This window comes from Bos taurus, chromosome 8 (assembly GCF_002263795.3).
Source record: "Bos taurus isolate L1 Dominette 01449 registration number 42190680 breed Hereford chromosome 8, ARS-UCD2.0, whole genome shotgun sequence".
NCBI lineage: Eukaryota > Metazoa > Chordata > Mammalia > Artiodactyla > Bovidae > Bos > Bos taurus.
Window position 1 is genome coordinate 65,153,889 of NC_037335.1, and position 23,600 is coordinate 65,177,488.

Below are 23,600 nucleotides of genomic sequence, written 5' to 3' on the forward strand. Positions count from 1 at the left end.
TGGGATTTCTTTGTAAGGAATGATGCTAAAGCTGAAACTCCAGTACTTTGGCCACCTCATGCGAAGAGTTGACTCATTGGAAAAGACTCTGATGCTGGGAGGGTTTGGGGGCAGGAGGAGAAAGGGACAACAGAGGATGAGATGGCTGGATAGCATCACTGACTCGATGGATGTGAGTCTGAGTGAACTCTGGGAGTTGGTGATGGACAGGGAGGCCTGGCGTGCTGCGATTCATGGGGTCGCAAAGAGTCGGACACGACTGAGCGACTGACTAAGGTTTACCTATTTATAGCGATTTTACATTTACATTTATTACTGATTTTTAGATAATTTTGTATATGGTAAAAAGTGTAGATTTTTGTTTTTTTTTGTTTTGTTTTTATATGTGGATGTCCAATATTTTTAGTACCATTTGTTTAAAAAATTATCTATTGGTTTGCCTTTACACCTTTATCAAAAACCAGTTGATCAGGGAGGGATAAATTAGGAGTTTGGGATTAAAATATATACAGTACTATATATAAAATAGACAACCCACAAGCATGTAGTTCAGTCCTCTCTCTTTTTTTAAAAAATCTTTTTACTGGTGTGCTTATACCATTTACCTATATGAATGTATATGTGTTCAGTCACTCAGTCATGTCCGACTCTTTGCAATGCTATGGACTGTAGCCTGCCAGGCTCCTCTGTCCATGGGATGTCTCCAGCAAGAATACTATTTCCTCCTCCAGGGGATTTTCCCAATCCAGGGATTGAACCTGCATCTCCTGCATAGCAGGCAGATTCTTTATTGCTGCATCACTAGGCAAGCCCCATTTACCTATAATATAATCATTAATGTTTCCAACTTATTATGTATTGTTTTCTGTTTTTCATTCCTCTTTTTTTCCCATTCCTGTCTTCCTCTACATTTCTTGTATGTTTTTGACATTTCATTTTAATGTGTACATAATGGAAAGTATTGAGATCCACCATATCAGCATACATACCAATTTAAAATGTGCAATTCAATAGTTTTTTTCATATTCAGAGTTGTATTGTACAAACATCACAACAGTTGATTTTAGAACAATTTCATTGTACCCCCTATAACTGCTAAATCCTTTAGCTATCCTCAAACACTTCTCTTTCTTTTCACTCCCTGTCTATGCAAGCACTTGATGTAGAATTCTGGGTTGACAGTTCTTTTTCCTCCCCCTCAACACGTGCAAAATGTTGTGCCATTACCTCTGGCTTCCATAGTTTCTTATGAGAAATACGCTATAATTTGAATTTAGTCTTCAGAAATTTGATTTTGACTGACTCAGTATGGATTTCTTTGGGTTTATTTTGTTGAGCTTTGCTCAACTATTTAAATTTGTAGGTCTGTGTCTTTCACTAGATTTGGGCCATTTCTAGTCATTATTCCTTCAAATATGTTTTTAGCCTCTCTTTTTCCTCTCTCTCTGGGGCTCTGATGATATGAATGGTAGAAACTTTGTTATTGTCCCACAGAGCCCCGAGACTCTGTTGATCCTTTCTCTTTCTATCTTTTCTATCAGTTGTTCAGACTGAATAATTTCTGTTGGTCTGTCATTAAGTTCTGTGATTCTTTCTTTTGTCATTTCCATTCTGGTATTGTGCCTATTTAATGTGGTTTTTATTTTGGTTATTTGGTTTTTTACTTATTTAAAAAATGTTATTATTGTGATATTTTCATTGGATTCATCGCTTTTTAAATTTTTTTAATTTCTTTTGTTTTTTTGACTGCACTGGATCTTTGTTGCTGCATGTAGGTTTTCTCTAGCTGTGGTGCACAGGCTTCTTATTACAGTGGCTTTTCCTGTTGCACAGCGTAGGCTCCATGGCACAGGGGCTCTGGTAGTTGCAGCGTGCTGGCTCCAGAGTGTGGACCTAGTGGTGCACGGGCTTAGTTGCCCCACAGCCTGTGGGATTTTCCTGGACCAGGGGTTGAACCTGTGTCCCCTGCATTAGCAGATGGCTTCTTAACCACTGGACCTCCAGAGAAGTCCCGCCGAGTTCATCTTTATGTTTACTCTCATTGCTGAGGCTTTGGATTTTTCCATTTGCTTCAAGAGCATTCATAGTTGCTTATCAGACTTTTTATGACAATTGCTTTAAAATCTTTGTCAGCTAATTCTGATATCTGTTCCATCACAATTTTGGTGCCTGTTTATTATCTTATTTAATATTTTCCTGATGTTTGGTTTGTCTGGTAATTTTGGATTATATCTTGAACATTTGGTGTATTATGGTAATGACTGGATCCTATTTAAATCTCCTGTTTTAGTAAACTGATAATCTGTTTAGGTTAGAATGAACATTTTATTCCAATTTTGTGGACTGTGGTTCAAATGTCAAACTTTTTCAAAGCTCTTGCAAGTTATTGTCTGGTCTGCCCCACTTTTGTAATACCCTGGCCAATTTAGAACCTGGGCAGTATTCTACTAAGAGTTCAATTCTCAAAGTTTTTTCTATTTTAACTTTGGTCAGTTCCATACATGGTCTGCTAAAAGTTATCCATTATGCACTGATATAAAGAATTGCTTTCTCTAGCTTCCTCCTTTCTTTTCTCCACTGTCTAGTTGAGAACAGATAAGGTAATACCTCATTGCTCTCCTTTGCCTGATTCAGGGCATAATGCTTCATAGGGCTGCTTCCCCACAGTCTCTGCAGTATCAGATGGAAAGGAAAAGAGGTACAGTTTGTGTCACATGTGCTTTGAATAGAAGAAGTTAGTCAAAAGATTTCAGTGCTGCTGAGCTACTGTTGTCCTGATGTTTTGACTGGAGAGAACAGGCTTCTTGAGGAATTTTGTGAATGTACCTCTTGGTGTTTCTGGTGTTCTGGCTACTTTAGCACCCAGGCTGTCTCTATATATAGGAGGCAAAAAACCTCCAAATTTGAGAACTCAACACCGGATTGTTCCTGGAGTTGCATTGTTCTCTAACCAATTTGCCTTCTTTTCACCACCTTTCATTTACTTTTCCTGGAGTGTTTAGTTTTAATTAGCAGGAGGATCATGGTATTATGTGCTTGTTCCTTATTGTCTAGAATAGGAAGTCAATCATGACTCATTTTTGTAGTTCTCAGAAACATACCACAATGCCTAGTGTATGGTCTACATTAAATTTTTTTGTTTTTGACAAAGAGTAAGGGAGGAAAAAAATAACCTCATATCTCAAAATGTTAATTTAGTATAACATAGTAGTTAAGAACATACTGCTTAAAGTCAACACTCAGTTTGAATTTTAGCTTCACCATCTACTTTCAGTGTAAGGTGAAAAAGTTACCCAACTTCTCTGAGTCTCAATTTCCTGTAATATAGGTATGGGGGTTCAGTCCCTGGGTTGGGAAGGTCTCCTGGAGAAGGAAATGGTAACCCACTCCAGTATTCTTGCCTGGAAAATGCCATGGACGGAGGAGCCTGGTGGGTTACAGTCCATGGGGTCGCAAAGAGTTGGACACGACTGAGCGACTTATGACTATGACTGTGACTATTCCTCTCATAGGGTGAGTAAAACTGAGGTAGTATATTTAATGCATTTACCCGAGTACTTGATGAGAAACAGCTAGTAAATATAGTTCCTAGTTATATTAGTGATAACAAAAATAATTATCAAATATCACTATTTGTTTCTTATCCTCACAGGGAACTCTGCCCTTAAAGACAAAGAAGATCAATTTGGGAGAACACCACTTATGTATTGTGTGTTGGCTGACAGACTGGATTGTGCAGATACTCTGCTGAAGGCAGGAGCAGATGTTAATAAAACTGACCATAGCCAGAGAACTGCCCTCCATCTTGCAGCTCAAAAGGTGAGAAGTCAAATTACTGTGAAGAGTAAACCGTCTTTGTGGTATGTTTAAATTGATTAGTGGAACTGTGCAATGGACAGATAGTAAAGAAATCTCAGGTTTATAACTTTATTTTCATATGTTTTCTCAAAAAATGCAGTCTTTAAACTGCAGAGAGTAAGCACAGATAACCATCACTTATTCAAGTTCTTCAAGCAATGAAGTTTATTTTCTTATCTAAGATTAAGCTGGGGAAAAGGAAATAAAATTATATGGATAGTATGATTGGACTATATTAAACTATATTACAAGTCAGTTTATGCATTGGAAAAGGCAAAGAAAGAAAGAAAACTACCACACACTAAATTGTCAGTAGTGGCTGGGTTTGGGAATTTCCTGGAGGTTCAGTGGCTGGGACTCTGAACCTCCATTTCAGGGAGCATGGGTTTGATCCGTGGTCAGGAACTAGCTGCAGTCCATGGAGTTGCTAGGAGTCGGACACAACTGAGCAACTTCACTTTCACTTTTCACTTTCATGCTTTGGAGAAGGAAATGGCAACCCACTCCAGTTCTTGCCTGGAGAATCCCAGGGACGGCGGAGCCTGGTGGGCTGCCGTCTATGGGGTCGCACAGAGTCGAACACGACTGAAGCGACTTAGCAGCAGCAGCAGAAACTAAGATCCCAGAAGCCATACACATGAAGCACAGCCAAAAAATAATAATTGTCAGTAGTGTTTGGATTGAAATAATGGGACTATATATGAATTTAGTACTTCTCATTGTTTAAAATGTTTTCCTTAGTGTTACTTTTACAATAAAAAGCTGTAATCTTGTAAAATATGTGGCGTTAGAAGCATAAAAGAAATTTATTTTCTGAAATGTATTTTCAATTTTTTTAAAATCTAAAACTATATTGCTAGTATAAATTATTTCAAATTTTTAAAGGCTTGTTAAGAGCTCAGTTTTTTTAGGATTAAGCATATCAAAAATTTTTTTAAATGGGAAGCTTCTAAACTTATTTGAAGATTTTATTTACCTGAAAACAGTTTTTCTCACCATGAAATTTTGGTCTATGAAATGTATTTCTGGTGCCTGGTATTTTTCTCTTTGTTATTTTAGATACGTATTTTTGGAACAAAAAGCAATGAAAATTAGTTAGATCCAGGAGAAACTATTAGTTATTTCCCATTAAAAAATGTGAACCAGATATAGCTGATTAATTGAGGGGTTAGAAAAATACCTTTTCATTAGTTGAAAGCATAAAAAAAGATTGACATTAAGATGTACTTCTGAATATGCTAGTTATATGCTCTTATCAATTGGGTCTGTCAGGTTATTTCCAAAGTTATTGCTCTTGAATTTGCTTTTCATTACAGTAATTTAAAAGAATTCTCCCTCATTTTCAATCTCTCTTTTAACTACTGCTGAGGTATCTATAACCTTTCACCTAAGCTTGTCAGCTGTTAAAAGTATTCAGTCAGGAAGGGTAACTCTATTTAACTTGTTATCATAAAAAAGTAAACATTTCAGATTGGGAATAGCCCCAGTATTAAGAATTTAATACACTTTAGATTTTTTTTTTCATTGTGATTCATTTAGGTTTAAAACTTAACTTCAAAAATGTAAGTTAGGGGAAACTAATTGCACATTAAATGGATCATGCGAGAAAAAGTTAAGTTGATGATCCAATCATATGACATTTTTGTAGAGGTATAATGTGAAGAAAGTTGAAAGGGGAGGGCACACCCAGTCCTGTGAATTGTTAAGTCTCTCAGTGAGATGCAGCACATTGTTTCCATTTGCTTTTTGTTTCTCCTTTATTTTTTTGGTAGTGATTTCTTTAGTGTCAAAGAATAAATAGAACTATGATTTACATGTCACGGTTTACATAACTGATTTTATAAATAACAACTTTCACGGTCTCGCAGCTGATAATTATGCATTTCCCCTGTCTCTGTGTTGCTGTGTGTTTTTGTGTGTTTGCCAAAAGCCATAATACATCTTTAAGTTATACTAGTATTAGTAGAATACTAGTTAAGTTATACTGGTATTAGTAGAATTTCCAGAACAAGGGTGATAATCATTCTTTAATACTCTGCCCACATCAAACCTGGGTATTGTGTTTGGTTTTGTGTGTCATGCAAAAGCACCATTATTTAGAATCAGAGATAGTATAGTTCAAGCAGGAATAAGATGGTGGAGGATCTAGAAATAATTTTCAAAAGTGGTTGGAGATGTCCCAGGTCTGTAGCCCAACCTACCTTTCAGCAGACACAGACACAAATTCTCTTTAGAGAAAATAGCTTCACCTTAAACTTCCCATATGTATTCAGCTCAGTTCAGTTACTCAGTCGTGTCCAACTCTTTGCAACCCCATAGACTGCAGCATGCCAGGCCTCCCTGTCTATCACCAACTCCCGGAGTTTACTCAAACTCATGTCCGTTGAGTCAGTGATGCTATCCAACCATCTCATCCTCTGTCATCGCCTTCTCCTCCTGCCCATATATATTAAAATAAACCAAATACGATCTCACAGTGAAAAATCACCAAACACATAAGGAAGCAATATACCGTCAAGGAGAGTCAGCAGAAACAATAGACAAGTTTCTATCAAAAACATTAAAAACACAGTATAAAGTAACCAGATGGAATATTTGATGGAATATTTAAAGATACATAAAAAAGAAATATTTAAAAATATAAAAAAAGAAATCATAGTAAAGAGCTACCAACCAGAGATTTTCGTGACTAAGCATAAGTTCTCACCATGAACCCCTATTTTTGAACAGCTCATCTGCCAAAAACATCTGAAAACTTAATAGATATATTGTTTGAAGACACTGGAAACAGTCAGCACAGGCAGGATCATTCGGAGAAGGGAAGCTTATAAAATTAGCTCCACATTCATCCTGGCTTTTCCTTTAAGGCATTTTCCAAATTGGAATGTAAAAGAATGCAACCCTAGTAGGAAGCAGGATTCTTAGAAAGATGGAAAAACCCAAGTGGACTTTAGTGTTAGCAGTAGATGGAACTTGAAAAGCAAACCCTGAAAACCTGAGTACAAATTCCTCGCAAAGTCATTAGCAGCTACTTTGGAAGAGGATAAGAATGGAGGTACATAAAAGCTATTATAGTTCAGGCCAAGAGAGAGGAAGAGTTGGATCCAGGAGATATATTGTGGAAGTAGAAATGTTCATTCAATAAGTAGTTGCCAAGTATCTGCTCTGTATCATGTTTATATACCTAGTAGTTGTTCAGTTGCTCAGTCGTGTCTGATTCTTTGCAACCCCATGGACTGCAGCACTCCAGGCTTCCCTATCCTTCACCAACTCCCGGACCTTGCTCAAACTCTTGTCCATCGAGTCAGTGATACCATCCAATCATCTCATCCTCTGTCATCCCCTTCTCCTCCTGTCTTCAATCTTTCCCAGCTTGAGGGTCTTTTCTAACGAATCAGCTCTTTGCATCAGGTGGCCAAAGTATTGGAGCTTCAGCTTCAGCATCAGTCCTTCCAATGAATATTCAGGGCTGATTTCCTTTAGGATTGGCTGGTTTGATCTTGCAGTTCAAGGGACTCTCAAGAGTCTTCTCCAACACCACAGTTCAAAAGCATCAGTTCTTCGATGCTCAGCCTTCTTTATGATCCAACTCTCACATCCAAACACGACTACTGGAAAAACCATAGTTTTGACTATATAGACCTTCGTGGGCAAAGAAATGTCTCTGCTTTTTAATATGCTGTGTGGGTTGGTCATAGCTTTTCTTCCAAGGAGCAGGCGTCTTTTAATTTCATGGCTGCAGTCACCATCTCTGGTGATTTTGGAGTCCAAGAAAAGAAAGTTGGTCATTGTTTCCATTGTTTCCCCATCTATTTGCCATGAAGTCATGGGACCAGTTGCCATGATCTTAGTTTTTTGAATGTTGAGTTTTAAGCCAGTTTTTTCACTCTCCTCTTTCACTTTCATCAAGAGACTCTTCATTTCCTCTTTGCTTTGTGACATTAGGATGGTGTCATTTACATATCTGAGGTTATTGATATTTCTCCCGGCAGTCTTGATTCCAGCTTGTGCTTCCTCCAGCCCAGCATTTCGCATGATGTACTATGCATAGAAGTTAAATAAGCAGGGTGACAATATACAGCCTTGATGTACTCCTTTCCCAATTTGGAACCAGTCCCTTGTTCCATGTCTGGTTCTAACTGTTGCTTCTTGACCTGCATATAGATTTCTCAGGAGGCAGGTCAGGTGGTCTGGTATCCCCATCTTTTTAAGAATGTTCCACAGTTTGTTGTATTCCACACAGTCAAAGGCTTTAGCATAGTCAGTGAAGCAGAAGTAGATATTTTTCTGGAATTTTCTTACTTTTTCTATGATCCAGCAAGTGTTGGCAATTTGATCTCTGGTTCCTTTGCCTTTTCTAAGTCTGTCTTGAACATCTGGGAGCTCTCAGTTCACATATTGTTTGAAGCCTACCTTGGAGAATTTTGAGCACTACTGTACTAGCATGTAAAATGATGGCAATTGTATCGTAGTTTTAACATTCTTTGGCATTGCCTTTCTTTGGGATTGGAATGAAAACTGACCTTTTCCAGTCCTGTGGCCACTGCTGAGTTTTCCAAATTTGCTGGCATATTAAGTGTAGCACTTTAACAGCATCATCTAGAGAGAATATTAAAAAATGAATAATATGTCTGCTATAAATAAGTACTGTCAATACTGAGCCCTCTTAAACTTCACATGCCTTTGTTTAGTGAAGTTCTCTGATATTTTGGATACCAAATATTCTTTTCAAGTATTGTCTGTCTTAATTCTGTTATCTGTGAACTCAAAAGTGCTACTTATGTAACATTGATATTCATATATATGTGCGTGCATGCATATGTTCAACACATGTTAAAAACTTACTGTGTGACAGGCACTGTGCTAGGCCTTGGAATGCGAAGATGAAAGACATGATTCCTGCTCTTAAAGTGCTCACAAACACCATGGATAAAGATATTAAATAACAAAAAAGGTATTAAGTAACAAAATTGGCCTATCTACTGTAAAGTACATATACTTACATGTGATATTAATTTACCTAAATGTTTTGTAAATCTCAACAGCCGTAACATGTAAGTAGTCATTGCTACTATTACTGACCCAAAGATTAACCATTTTCATGTATTATTTATTATGGTTTTGGGTTTTTTTGTGATAATGAGCTATGTTGTGGTATCTTAGGTTGATTAATAGGAAAAACCCATGTTTGCATAGCATTTTGTTCATACCTCTATTGGAGCCCCACTGTCTCATATGTATGATAATTATTACTTACTTGTGTCTTTCCCACCAGATTGGAGTTCCAGATGAGAGACTTGTTTTCTTTATTTTTGAATGTCCCAGAATCTAGCACAGTGTCTGATTTGTCTTGGTTGAATGAATGAATACATTTTATGTTACTTATATAGAAAGTCATTATTAATACAAATGCTAGCCATTTTGTTTATTAGAAACATTTATCCAATTTCAAAATACATATATGGTAAAAGTTTATTGAACTGTGTCGATTGACTTAGTTATTCTGACACATACTTCTCTGGAAACAAATTACTATTAGTCCAAGCAGCTAAGGAAATGATACACATGAGAATAAAATTAATCTCAATATAGTCTACGTCTGTACCTAGTTTGTTTTTCATTTAGCACACTCAGTTTAATCCAAGAAAGAAATCAGTCATACCTTTCCTGGGTTTCTCGCAAAAGATATCTAACTGTTAGAAATGTTTTGGTTCAGGGAAGCTACTGTTTCTCTGATTTCAACAGATACATTTATTTGTTGATAAGGATAAAAAAAAACTTTAGCAATCTCACTAAATGTCAATAATTATGCATTTTTAATCTTCCACGAGGTTATTAATTTGGCTTCAAGAAGATGAAGATTACCCACCCACTTTGAAAAATTATATCATGTTAAATACACAAATTAAAGAAGACTCAGGTTGTGCTTGAGTGTTCCTTTTTTATTCATAAAGAGAATTCTCAATTCATCTGTGAAAATTAAATATTAATTTTCAGTTTTAAAAATATGTTTGCATGTTAATGATTTAAAAAGTAAAGGAGAAGAGTAGAATACCTCTGAAACTTTTCTGGGAAACAACACCAACAGCTTTTGGTTTCCTTATCTTACACTCATATACAGATGTCTCTGTATACTTGAGACATATGCAGTACTATATATGTGTTATACCTCATTAAAAATCTATTATAAAAAAATGATAAAATATCCAGAACTTGGTGACCATAATTTGTAGTTCAGCAGGAGAATGGAAGCAAGAATGGTTCCTAGCCTAGACTTTTTTGTTGTTATTATTCATTGTTACAATTTTTTGATTTTTATATTTTATTTATATTGGAATTAGTTGATTAACAATGTTGGGTTAGTTTCAAGTGTTCAGCAAAGTTATACAGTTATACATACACATGTATCTGTTTTTTTTCAAATTCTTTTCCCATTTAGGTTATTATGGAGTACTGAGCAGAGTTCTCTGTGCTATCCAGTAGGTCCTTGTTGGTTATCTGTTTTAAATATAGCAATATGTATGTGTCAATCCCAAAATCCTAATCTATCCCTTCCTCTACCACCCTTCCCCTCCAGTAACCCCAAGTTCCTTCTCTAAGTCTGTGAGTCTGTTTCTGTTTTGTAAACAAAATCATTCATATCATTTTTTTCAGCTTCTGCATGTAAGTTGATGTAATATGATATTTGTCTTTCTCTGTCTGATATTTGTATGTAATCTCCAAGTCCATCCATGTTCCTCCAAATGGCATTATTTCTTTTTTTTATAGCTGAGTAGTATTCCATTGTATATATGTACCTATTTATGTACCACATCTTCTTTATCCATTCATTTATTGATAGACATTTAGATTGCTTCCATGCTTTGGCTACTGTAAACAGTGATGAAATGAACATTGGGGTGCATGTCTCCTTTTGAACCATGTTTTTCTCTGGATATATTCCCAGGAGAGTGGGATTGCTGGGTCATATGGTAACTCTATTTTTAGTTCCTTAAGGACTCTCCATACTGTTCTCCATAGCAACTGTACCAATTTACATTCCCACCAATGGTGTAGGAGGGTTCCATTTTCTTCATACCCTCTGTATCATTTATTGTTTGTAGACTTTTTGATGATGGCCATTCTGCCCGATGTGAGGTGATTATCTCGTAGTTTTGATTTGCATGTCTCTAATAATTAGCGGTGTTGAGCGTCTTCTCATGTGCCTCTTGGCCATCTGTATGTCTTCCTTGGAGAAATGTCTGTTTAGATGTTCTGTCCATTTGTTGATTGGGTTGTTTGTTTCTGGCCTAGGCTTTTAAGCACTCAGGTCACATTTCCCCAGCCTTCACCTCAGGAGCTATTTGGAAGCCTTGTATCTATGCTATAATCCAGTGGTTCTTAAATTTGAGCACACATCAAGATGACCTGGAGTGTTTAGTGGGTACTTCCAGGTGTCTCTGTAGCTGTATTCACTCAGTCTATTTAAAACCAATTTAATAAGTGCTCACTCTCCCACAAACTGTCACCAGTGGATATCTGAAGTGTAAGCAAATGGGGTTTTAGCTCTTGGTGTGCTTCAGGTGGTTCAGTGATAAAAGAATCCGCCTGCCAGTGCAGGAGACAGAGGTTCAATCTCTGGGTCAGGAAGACCCCCTGGAGGAGGAAGTGGCAGCCCACTCCAGTATTCTTGCCTGGAAAAATTCCATGGAAAGAAGAATCTAGTGGGCTGCAGTCCATAGGGTTGCATAGAGTCGGACACTGCTGAGCCACTAAGTACATGCTTCTAAAAGAAGTCACCAAAAGGCATTTGCAATGGCCACCTTACCTAGAAAGTCTGAGCTTATAAAACCCTTATATTCTGGAATTTTAATGATCACTCAAGACCACCTCTGGACTGATAAGGGCTACGTTAACAACCTTTACGTATTATTCCATTTGACTTCAGCCTTAGCTAAGCTGCCTTTTCTGGGCAGAGAGTCCTAACCTGAAAAATCTTTGCTTCATTACATTCTAACTTCTTAGGTTTCCAAGCCAGTGTCAAGTTTGTCCTCTTCTGAGTATTTAGAAACTATATTTAAACCTGTCTGCTGGTTTTCCAGTTTAGAGAGACACCGATGTATAGATCAGTCTTATGGACTCTGTGGGAGAGGGAGAGGGTGGGGAGATTTGGGAGAATAGCATTGAAACATGTATAATATCATGTATGAAACGAGTCGCCAGTCCAGGTTCGATGCACGATACTGGATGCTTGGGGCTGGTGCACTGGGACGACCCAGAGGGAGAGTGGGGGGGGTAGGAGGGAGGAGGGTTCAGGATGGGGAACGCAGGTATACCTGTGGCGGATTCATTTTGATATTTGGCAAAACTAATACAATATTGTAAAGTTAAAAAAAAAAAAAGAACCTGATTTCAAATAATTAGGGTCTTTGAATGGAGTGTTCCAACCAAATGAGTGTTTCAACCAAAAACCAAGATTGGTCTATTTTTAAACAAATCTGAGAATTGAGATAAAAACCTGTCCATTCTTTAATACTTTGACTATAGTTAATGCACTTCTACTTTCACAGTTACAAGGAACAAAATGTCAGCAAATCTTGATAGATATCACTGCTTCTGAGTTGTTCTAACATAGTACAGCTCCAATACTTTGGCCACCTGATGCAAAGAGCTGATTCATTGGAAAAGACCCTGGTGCTGGGAAAGATTGAGGGCAGGAAGAGAAGGGGTTGACAGAGGATGAGATGGTTGAATGGCATCATCGACTCAGTGGATGTGAGTTTGAGCAAGTTCCAGGAAATAGTGAAGGACAGGGAAGCCTGGCATGCTGCAGTTCATGGGGTCGCAAAGAGCTGGACAGGACTTAGCAACTGAACAACCGTAACAACATAGTTCTAGTAAGAAAAAAACTTCCTAGTAGCTTCTTAGCAGTTAGAATAGTTGAATATTAACTGTTTTTTAGAAGTAAACTGAGGTCTGGTTTGAGTTCTTCAAGGCCACTTTTTTACTTGCAGATTCAGGAATTATCTTGTTTTTCTGATTCCCAGTTCAGTGCTCCTGGTAATGCTTCACTGAAGGAAAACTCACTCTTCTGCAGCTTACTTTCTCAGACCTCTGGTTCTGTCATAGAGAAATTCTGAAATCCAGCTTCCCAGTCATCTCCCTGCCAAAGTACCTAAGTCTTTCTTTCTCCCTTCCTTCCTTCCTTCCTTCCTCTCTCCTCTGACAAAGCAAAAGACTTTATTGGAAAGGAGTGCTCAAGCAGAGAACCATGAAGTAAGGGAACCCAGGAGAACTGCTCTCCAACGAGCTTCTTTCTTATGGGCCAGATTCAGAATTTAAACCCAGAGCTAATGCCTTTACATTAGTGGGTTTTTTTTTCTCTTCTTCTTCTTTATGTTGTAATACCTCTCAAACACAGAACAGCCTTGCAGATTGTGTTTTGAAAACTATGTCACTTGCAGCATTTTGTTTCAAACATGATCATGTTTTCTACTACCATATTCATTTTCTAATCATCTTTATCTCTTCACTGACCCCCACTTTTACTAAGCCATGAAAATTCAGGCATCTGCTTTCCACGACTAGAGATCCCCACAAGCCTAGATTCCCATGGAAACCAATCAGAAACTAAAAGGAAAAGAAAGAGTATATATTGAATTTCCCTGAGACCTACAGCTTGTTTTTCATTAGACTCATGCTGATTTCTTTTAAACTCTGGGCACGGGGCCAGTGAATATTTTTACAGCTGATAAAAAGGAACTTCAGATCCATTTACTTTCATTTAAACTTCTAAAAATTAATTTTGTATATAACATCGATTCCAAAGAAAATGTGATCATTAATTTGCTAATTACCTTCTTGTGTCATAGAACTGTATTTGTTCATATAATTTCCTCTTCTTGTTTTTTGTACATTTTACTGTTCAGAATTGAAATGAGAGGGTATCAGGGGGCTCATTATTCCCAAAATATGAATATTGTCAGCCCCTGGACACCGCATTTTCCTTGTGACCAATCATAGACCTCTTTATAGCTCTTCTGACTATGAAGCTTTTCCAAAGCCCAGATTATCGTTTACTAATATAATAAGAGAAATATAACCAAAATGCTAAACTAAGGGGTATCAAGAAAACCAGGGAAGAGGCACCTGGGGAAAGCAAATCAGAACTGTAAATAAGGCAGTCAGAATAGTCTTCACTGAGATGGAAGCAGTCACATTGGAAGCAAGACTTGTAGAAGGTAACAAAGTAAGCCATATAAATAACTTGAGGGAAGAACTTTCTTTCATTCCAGGCTGGAGGAACGGTCAGAACAAAGACTTAAAGTGGGAGCATGCCTGGAATATTGGAGGAGTAACAAAGAGGCTGCTGCTGCTGCTAAGTCACTTCAGTCGTGTCCGACTCTGTGCGACCCCGTAGACGGCAGCCCACCTGGCTCCCCCGTCCTGGGATTCTCCAGGCAAGAACACTGGAGTGGGTTGCCATTTCCTTCTCCAATAACAAAGAGGCTAGCATGGTGATAATGAGTGAGCAAGGGGAGAGTAGTCAGCATGAGGACAAGACAGAAATGGGTGCCAGATTCACTAGGCCTTTCGGCCATTGTCAGGAATATGTTTTTATTCTGAACCAGATGAAGGAGGCATTGGAGGGTTTTGAGGAAAAAAGTGATATGATCTGACATGTCTTAAAAATAATCTTTGTGGTACTTCCTCTGGCGATCTAGTGGTTAAGGCTCACCTCTTCCACTGCAAGGGGCACAGGTTCGATCCTGGATCAGGGAACTAAGATCCCACATGCCACGGGGCATGGCCAACAATGTAATAATAATCATCATGATGGCCAAGTGAAGAAATTTTTCTCCAGTTTTACTATTCCTTCATTCCTTCTTCATAGGATGTTTTCAAGTCTCTGTTCCATCTTGAATCTTTCACCATATATGTATTTGGAGACCACAATTTTAAGTCTAGGGGTGCTTATTGTACTGGGTTGATTGTTTCTAAGCCATAGCAGTAGACACTGCTTGGAAATATTTTTTAAATGAAAATACAGTTTTATCATTTCCTATTCTAATTCAGGACTACGTTTGGTTGGCTGTTTATGTGTGTGTGTAGTTCTTTGGTTTTTTAGACTTACCGACTTTTATCTTACATTTCTACTCCTTTTTCTTACCCAGCTGAGAATGATGGGGTATCACATCATACACACACACACACGCACACACACAAATATTTTATTTTTTACCTTGTTTATTGTCTTATACTCTACTGCAATGTAAACTCCATAAAGTTAGGGATTCTTTTGGTCTGATTTATTCACCGTTTTCTTCCTGTTGCCTAGAACAGTGCCTGGTACATGGTTCATGCTCAAAAACTGTTCATTAAATGAATGAGTGTGTTTCTAAAGTTACAGCTTCATTAGCTTTCCAACATTCCCTACATTATGTATGCATTCTCAACTAAAAACATGTACTGACTTTCCAATTGTCTAACAGAATATTTTTTAAAGGAACAATAGATCTGCTTTGCTATCTCTCTTTTTCTCATGCAACCCTCCAACCCCACCCCAATGACTCTTGCTTGTTCTTCATAGAATACTTCCTCTCTTGAGACTGTATTTCTTTTTTCTTTTTTTCCCCTCTTCTGGTAAATAGCCATAGACTGTCCATTTGAACTGACTCTCATTGGAAAGTGAGTCAGTGTAGCCTAGTGGAGAGTGGAGGACTGAATATTTGCATCTCCAGAATGTTTGTATTGACAAATGGCAGTCAGTTATTGACATTTATGTCCCTTGGTGATACTTCAATTGGCTTATCTTTGCTGGTCAAATGCCTTAATTGTTCTGGCCTTTAATTCAGTCAACGTTGGAGTTAGAGCAGAGGGGAAAGAGAAGGAGCAAGCCTAACAGAACATCAAGCTTGAGCTAGGAGGCTGCTGGCAACGATCAGCCTGTCATAATGTTATGATTTGTTCATTTTTATACCATTTATTAGCCTTTACTTGTTGTGCCATTTGGCCTCCAGGGCAGATAAAGTGCTGTCTAATTTGGTAGGTTTGCTTCTGTCAGAGCAGCCTCGACAGGGAAGGTGTTAGCTGCAGTGACAAGTAATCAATAGCTGTCGTTGTCATGAGGAACGTGAGCAGTTGGGCCTTTCATCTGGAGGATTAGAGGTCTAATTGGATTGAGAATAGGGAGGGTGGGCTGTTGGGTAACCCTGTCAGCCTTGTGAAGCTGTCAAATGTCGGCCTTATTCATGGTGAAGGGAACGTGTGCTTTTAGAATTGAGGGGGAAGGCATGTGAAAGCCCTTTATACAAAAGAATGGATCCTGAAGTCAACGTAGCTAACATAGGCTCCCTTTTTTATTTAATTAGAGATCCCTTTGGATAATAAATCTATGTAACATTAAATGCTATCTTCAAACATGGATGTGCAAACACACACACATACACACAATACAAATCTACATTGGTTCTTTTTGTCTTTGATCACACTAGAAGGTAAACTGCTTAAGTAGAGATTAGAAATGAAACTATAGGGGAGAGATTGCATAAATTGTCATCTCATTGTCAGAACTAACAAGTGATAAAGATTTTAAAGTGTTATTAAAAGAAAATGACAGAGACATTAAAGGTAGATGAGTTAATAATGAAGTATGATATTTGATAGTATTTTTCTCCCATACTCATTTAGAAACATTCTTCCTTATAAAACAAAATCTTTCATTTACTCCTACATGAACTAACCCCAAAAATGAAATTATTCATTAGCTAAATTGTTCCTTCCAAATAATATACAATTTTTTATTTCTTAGTGAATTAGAACAGGTGCTAGAATTGGTTTTAATGATACCAATGCTACTGTGTCAAATTTAGGCTCAAAATCACTTCTCTTATATATCCCTATATACTTATGCTATTCTTCTATATGTATCATACATTTGTAGTATGAATGGAGAAAGTATTTGGAAAAAATGAGTTACTTTATTCTCTAATGTAGAGGGATCCTATTACCACCTCTTCAAGGCCAAGTAAATGATTTTAAATTTCAGTAACGAACTATGAAACGAACTTAACAGTGATAAATGGTAAACATTTATATTTCCTTATATGTACACTATGTACAAATTAAATTCAGTGCATTTTTCTCATTCAAAAGCATATATAATTTTTTAAAATGCTTTTGTAGTATACTGTGTACTGAGAGCATTTGTAAGCATCATTTATACAGTATATCTTCATGAAAGCTTGAATAAAGGTATGTTGACAGTAATGTCAAGAGTGTGTGAATAAGCATTTGTAGCTTATGGATTATGTCTTCAGCCCATCCCTATAGCTCCAGGGTCTCTTTGCTATAGTCATTGAAAGCTCTGCTAACCAATTTGAAATGACTCAAAAAAGTATGCCAAAAGAACTGAATGATGTACAAACTAGACAGTGGATAGATGAACCCAGTGACCCCACTAGGCCTTCAAACTCTGAGAGTCATTATCATTACAAATATTTTGTTAAGTTCTTCCTGTGTAAGTGCTATCTTGAAGAGTCTATTATAGTCCATAAAGATTCTATTCTTTATAGTCCATAATGCATATTATAAAAATTCTCAATACTGCTGACTAAGCATTTAGATTTATTATTGAAAGTACTTGTTTTGTTTGATCTAAGCTAGGAAAATTTTTAACTTTCAAAGCAACTCTCCAAAGGTTGCAGCAATCTCTCAGATTTCATGCAGTTCTTCTGTAGTTACATCTGTGAGAGTATAATTGTGACCACATTTTCTTAAGCGAAATTGCTCACAGGAAATGGTAGAAGCACACTTGTTGTCCTTGCAAAAGAAGTTTAACGTTTAAGTAGCTAGATTCACATTAGGGTGTTTGATCAAAACATACTGTCTGTGACCGATAAGTGGCGTCTTTGCTGTTGAAGTCACATTAGGTTACTTTATTGCCTTGTAACTCCTTATAATCTTATTGATTCTTTCACTTAACAAGTGTTTATGCAAAAGCCTCTATGTTAAGTTTCAGAAGTAAACCATGAACACGACATGATCCTGCCCTCAAAGACTTCATAGTTTAATGGGAAAAACAGATAAGGTAAACAAATGGTACTTAGACTATATAATATGCTCAAAATTCTCCAAGCTAAGCTTCAACAGTACATGAACCAAGAACTTCCAGATCTTCAAGCGGGACTTAGAAAAGCCAGAGGAAAGTGAAAAGTAAAAGTGAAAGTCGCTTAGTCCTGTCCAACTCTTTGCGACCCCGTGGACTATATAGTACGTGGAATTCTCTAGGCCAGAATACTGGAGTGGGTAGCCTTTCCCTTCTCCAGGGGATCTTCCCAACCCAGGGATCGAAACCAGGTCTCCTGAATTGCAGGCTGAGCCACAAGGGAAGTCCAAGAACACTAGACTGGGTAGCCTATCCCTTCTCCAGTGGATGTTCCCGACCCAGGAATCGAACTGGGATCTCTTGCATTGCAGGTGAATTCTTTACCAACTGACCTATAAGGGAAGCTCTTAAAGGCAGAGGAACCAGAGATCAAATTGCCAACAACCATTGGATCATAGAAAAAGCAAGAGAATTCCAGAAAAATATGTACTTCTGCTTTATTGACTATGTTAAAGCCTTTGACTGTATGGATCACAACAAACTGTGGAACATTCTTAAAGAGATGGGAATATCAGACCGCCTGACCTGCCTCCTGAGAAATCTATATGCAGGTCAAGAAGCAACAGTTAGAACCAGACATGGAACAAGGGACTGGTTCCAAATTGGGAAAGGAGTACATCAAGGCTGTATATTGTCACCCTGCTTATTTAACTTCTATGCAGAGTACATCATGAGAAATGCTGGGCTGGATGAAGCACCAGCTGGAATCAAGATTGCTGGGAGAAATATCAATAACCTCAGATACGTAAATGACACTACCCTAATGTCACAAAGCAAGGAGGAACTAAAGAGTCTCTTGATGAAGGTGAAAGAGGAGAGGGAAAAAACTGGCTTAAAACTCAACATTCAAAAAACTAAAATCATGGCATCCGGTCCCATGACTTCATGGCAAATAGACGGGAAACAATGGAAACAGAGACTTTCTTTGCTTAGGCTCCAAAATCACTGCAGGTAGTGACTGCAGCCATGAAATTAAAAGATGCTTGCTCCTTGGAAGAAAAGCTATGACCAACCTAGACAGCATATTAAAAAGCAGAGACATTACTTTGCCCACAAAGGTCTGCTGGTTTTTCCAGTAGTCATGTATGGATGTGAGAGTTGGATCATAAAGAAGGCTGAGCATCGAAGAATTGATGCTTTTGAACTGTGGTGCTGGAGAAGACTAGAGAGTCCCTTGAACTGCAAGGAGATCAAACTAGTCTTTCCTAAAGGAAATCAGTCCTGAATATTCATTGGAAGGACTGATGCTGAAGCTGAAGCTGAAGCTGAAATACTTTGGCCACCAGATGCGAAGAACTGACTCATTGGAAAAGACCCTGATGTTGGGAAAGATTGAAGGCAGGAGAAGAAGGGGACAACAGAGGATGAGATGGTTGGATGGCATCACTGACTCGATGGACATGAGTTTGAGCAAGTTCTGGGAGTTGGTGATGGACAGGAAGGCCTGGTGTGCTGCAGTCCATGGGGTCACAGTCAGACACAACTGAGCGACTAAACTGAATTGAGACTATAATATTCTTGTGTTAAATCCTAGAAGAGGAATAAGCTTAGGGATATTGTGGAGAAAAGTGAGGGGCACCTAAGCCACCATGGCGTGTAAACAAATAGCATCTGTGCTAAGTGGAGAGAGAAAAGAGGTAGGGAGACCACTTCAAGAATATCTTAGAGTGTTCTTGTAGTACTCTCAAGGGGAGAAAGAATATATCAGTTCAGTTCAGTCGCTCAATCGTGTCCGACTCTTTGTGACCCCATGAATTGCAGCATGCCAGGCCTCCCTGTCCATTGCCGCCAACTGGTGTTCACACAAACTCATGTCCATCGAGTCGGTGATACCAGCCAGCCATCTCATCCTCTGTCGTCCCCTTCTCCTCCTGCCCCCAATCCCTCCCAGCATCAGAGTCTTTTCCAATGAGTCAACTCTTCGCATGAGGTGGCCAAAGTACTGGAGTTTCAGCTTCAGAATCAGTCCTTCCAATGAACACCCAGGACTGATCTTTATAATGGACTGGTTGAATCTCCTTGCAGTCCAAGGGACTCTCAAGAGTCTTCTCCAACACCACAGTTCAAAAGCATCAATTCTTTGGTGCTCAGCCTTCTTCACAGTCCAACTCTCACATCCCTACATGACTACTGGAAAAACCATAACCTTGACTAGATGGACTTTTGTTGGCAAAGTAACGTCTCTGTTTTTAATATGCTATCTAGGTTGGTCATAACTTTCCTTCCAAGGAGTAAGCGTCTTTTAATTTCATGGCTACAGTCACCATCTGAAGTGATTTTGGAGCCCCCCAAAATAGAATCTGCCACTGTTTCCCCATCTATTTGCCATGAAGTGATGGGACCAGATGCCATGATCTTAGTTTTCTGAATGTTGAGCTTTAAGCCAACTTTTTCACTCTCCTCTTTCACTTTCATCAAGAGGCTTTTTAGTTCCTCTTCACTTCTGCCATGAGGGTGGTGTCATCTGCATATCTGAGATTATTGATATTTCTCCCAGCAATCTTGATTCCAGCTTGTGCTTCTTCCAGCCCAGCATTTCTCATGAGGTACTCTGCATATAAGTTAAATAAGCATGGTGACAATATACAGCCTTGATGTACTCCTTTTCCTATTTGGAACCAGTCTGTTGTTCCATGTCCAGTTCTAACTGTTGCTTCCTGACCTGCATATAGGTTTCTCAAGAGGCAGGTCAGGTGGTCTGGTATTCCCATCTCTTTCAAAATTTTCCACAGTTTATTGTGATCCACACAGTCAAAGGCTTTGGCATAGTCAATAAAGCAGAAATAGATGTTTTTCTGGAACTCTCTTGCTTTTTGCATGATCCAGCAGATGTTGGGAATTTGATCTCTGGTTCCTCTACCTTTTCTAAAACCAGCTTGAACATCTGGAAGTTCACGGTTCACATGTTGCTGAAGCCTGGCTTGGAGAATTTTGAGCATTACTTTACTAGCGTGTGAGATGAGTGCAATTGTCTGGTAGTTTGAACATTCTTTAGCATTGCCTTCTTTGGGATTGGAATGAAAACTGACCTTTTCCAGTGCAGTGGCCACTGCTGAGTTTTCCAAATTTGCTGGCATATTGAGTGCAACACTTTCACAGCATCATCTTTCAGGATGTGAAATAGCTCAACTGGAATTCCATCACCTCCACTAGCTTTGCTCATAGTGATGCTTTCTAAGGCCCACTTGACTTCACATTCCAAGATGTCTGGCTCTAGATGAGTGATCACACCATTGTGATTACCTAGGTCATGAAGATTTTTTTTGTACAGTTCTTCTGTGTATTCTTGCCACCTCTTCTTAATATCTTCTGCTTCTGTTAGGTCATACCATTTCTGTCCTTTATCGAGCCCATCTTTGCATGAAATGTTCCCTTGGTATCTCTAATTTTCTTGAAGAGATCTCTAGTCTTTCCTATTTTGTTTTCCTCTATATCTCTGCATTGATCGCTGAGGAAGGCTTTCTTATCTCTCCTTGCTATTCTTTGGAACTCTGCATTGAGATGCTTATATCTTTCCTTTTCTCCTTTGCTTTTCGCTTCTTTTCTTTTCACAGCTATTTGTAAGGGTTCTCCAGACAGCCATTTTCTTTTTTGCCTTTCTTTTCCATGAGGATGGTCTTGATCCCCATGGAAAAGAATATATAGTCTAATGTAATAGACTGTGTATATAGACATATAGACATATAGTCTATATACATAGTCAATGTATATAGACATTGACTATGAGGTATAAAATACGGAGTGATGATATTGGACAAGTAAAATGGAGTCAAACCCTAATGGATCCTACATGGAGAACTGTGAAAGGACTTGAAATTTTATTGAAGGGTTATATTTAAAACTTAAACGTTGATTATATTAGGCTGAAGGAAATGGATTTGCAGCTAACTCACCAATGCCTTTCTGATCACCGAATTCAATTACCTTTCCTAAGTCCTCATCTTCTTTGACTTCATTGGTACATTTGACCTTTTTTATAACCCTCTCCATGAATTTCTTTCTTTTCCCTGAGTTGTATTACCTGTTACAGTGGCAAAAGTACTGCACTAGACTCAGAAGTCAGAAAACCTAGGTTCATGCCTTAGGTTCTACTCCCTTATAACTAAGTGACTTGAGGCAAGTTTTAAGCATGAATGCTCTGGGCTTCTGTTTCATATTCTTTAAATTTGTGATAATACTAATCTCAAATGGTTCTAATGCTTAAATCATGAATTTGAAAGGATTCTTTGTTTCTGCTAAGGGATATATAGTCTGAAAAGACCTGACTTGAATCTCAAAGTGATAAGCCTGTTGAGTTAGGAAAAGCATGTACTCAAGCACATTAAATGAGTCACTTCAAAGCTAAAAGTAAGAAACAACCACCGAGATAATCAGGTAACAGTGCTGAGAATCTTTTATTAGATCTTCCCTTATGAACCTTTGCACTTTTTATCCTGTATTGTGATTATTTATGAACAAATCAAGTGTTCTGGAGTGCTATCAAAGTTATCTTTGTATCCCCTTGCAATCATTTCACTAAATAAATAAGTGTTAAATATTTGTGTATTGGGAGGAATGAAACAAGGAATTATTGTGCTAGTATTGTAAGAATTTGTTCTGTATACAGTTTCATATTCAAATCCTTGAATCTATTTGTTCTTTCGTTTTCAGTTTTGCAGACATGTTTAAAATAGCATTTACTCTGTAAAACCTTTTATTACCCAAACTTTAGGATTTGTTAACAAAATATAGCATACCCCCTTTGGCAACACATATATGAAACAAAATGTAGCATTTGACTTACTCGAGGAAAGGACAGAGCCGTGATACACACGTCACCTGCTTGGTCAAGGAAAAATAAGAGAAGTTGTGTTACCCAGTTTGTTGTAAGGGTTCAGCAGGAGGGGATGTTGCATCAGGTGGAGATTATAATTGATCTTTACTCAAGGATAGGTATTGTCAGCACAAGATCCAAAATAAAATAGTTAAGTGGTACTTACGTGAACGATCAAGACTACCTAAATGTGTCTTCCATCATCAGGTTGGTACAGTGTCTGTCAACCATCTAGAGAGCGTTTTAAATGTAAGAACGCCTTTGCCATTTGCAGCAACATGGATGGACCTAGAGATTATCACACTAAGCAAAGTAAGTCAGAGAAGAAAGACAAATACCATATGATATCATTTATATTGGAATCTAAAATATGACACAAATTAGCATATCTGCAAAACAGAAACAGACTTACAGAGATAAAGAACAGACTTGTGGTTGCCAGGTGGGAGGAAGGGTGGGAGATTAGCACATGGATGCATAAACAACAAAATCCCACTGGATAGCACAGGAAACTAATATATTCAATATCCGGTGATAAACCGTAATGGAAAAGAATATGAAAAGGAATATATATGTATATCTTACTGAATCACTTTACTGTATGTCAGAAATTAACACTTTACTGTACAGCAGAAATTAACATTATAAATTATACTTCAATAAAAATATTTTTTTTAAAAGAAATGAAAAATAACAACACCTTCTGTTAATGATGGTGTAGCTCATTTTGGATCATCCTTCCCACAAAATTCATTTTAGTACTCTGCACAAAATTTAAAAACA

At 37.9% G+C, this 23,600-nt stretch overlaps 1 protein-coding gene across 4 annotated transcripts in view; it reads left to right on the forward strand.

The window, feature by feature from the left end:
* The window catches only part of INVS (inversin), a 137,123-nt gene that overhangs the window by 17,479 nt on the left and 96,044 nt on the right, over positions 1–23,600 (forward strand). For 3 of the 4 annotated variants that reach the window (XM_010808005.4, XM_010808007.4, NM_001077983.2), the window contains 1 exon segment: positions 3,653–3,819. In XM_010808005.4, the coding sequence (XP_010806307.2) occupies positions 3,653–3,819 (167 nt within the window). 4 annotated transcript variants of the gene reach the window in all.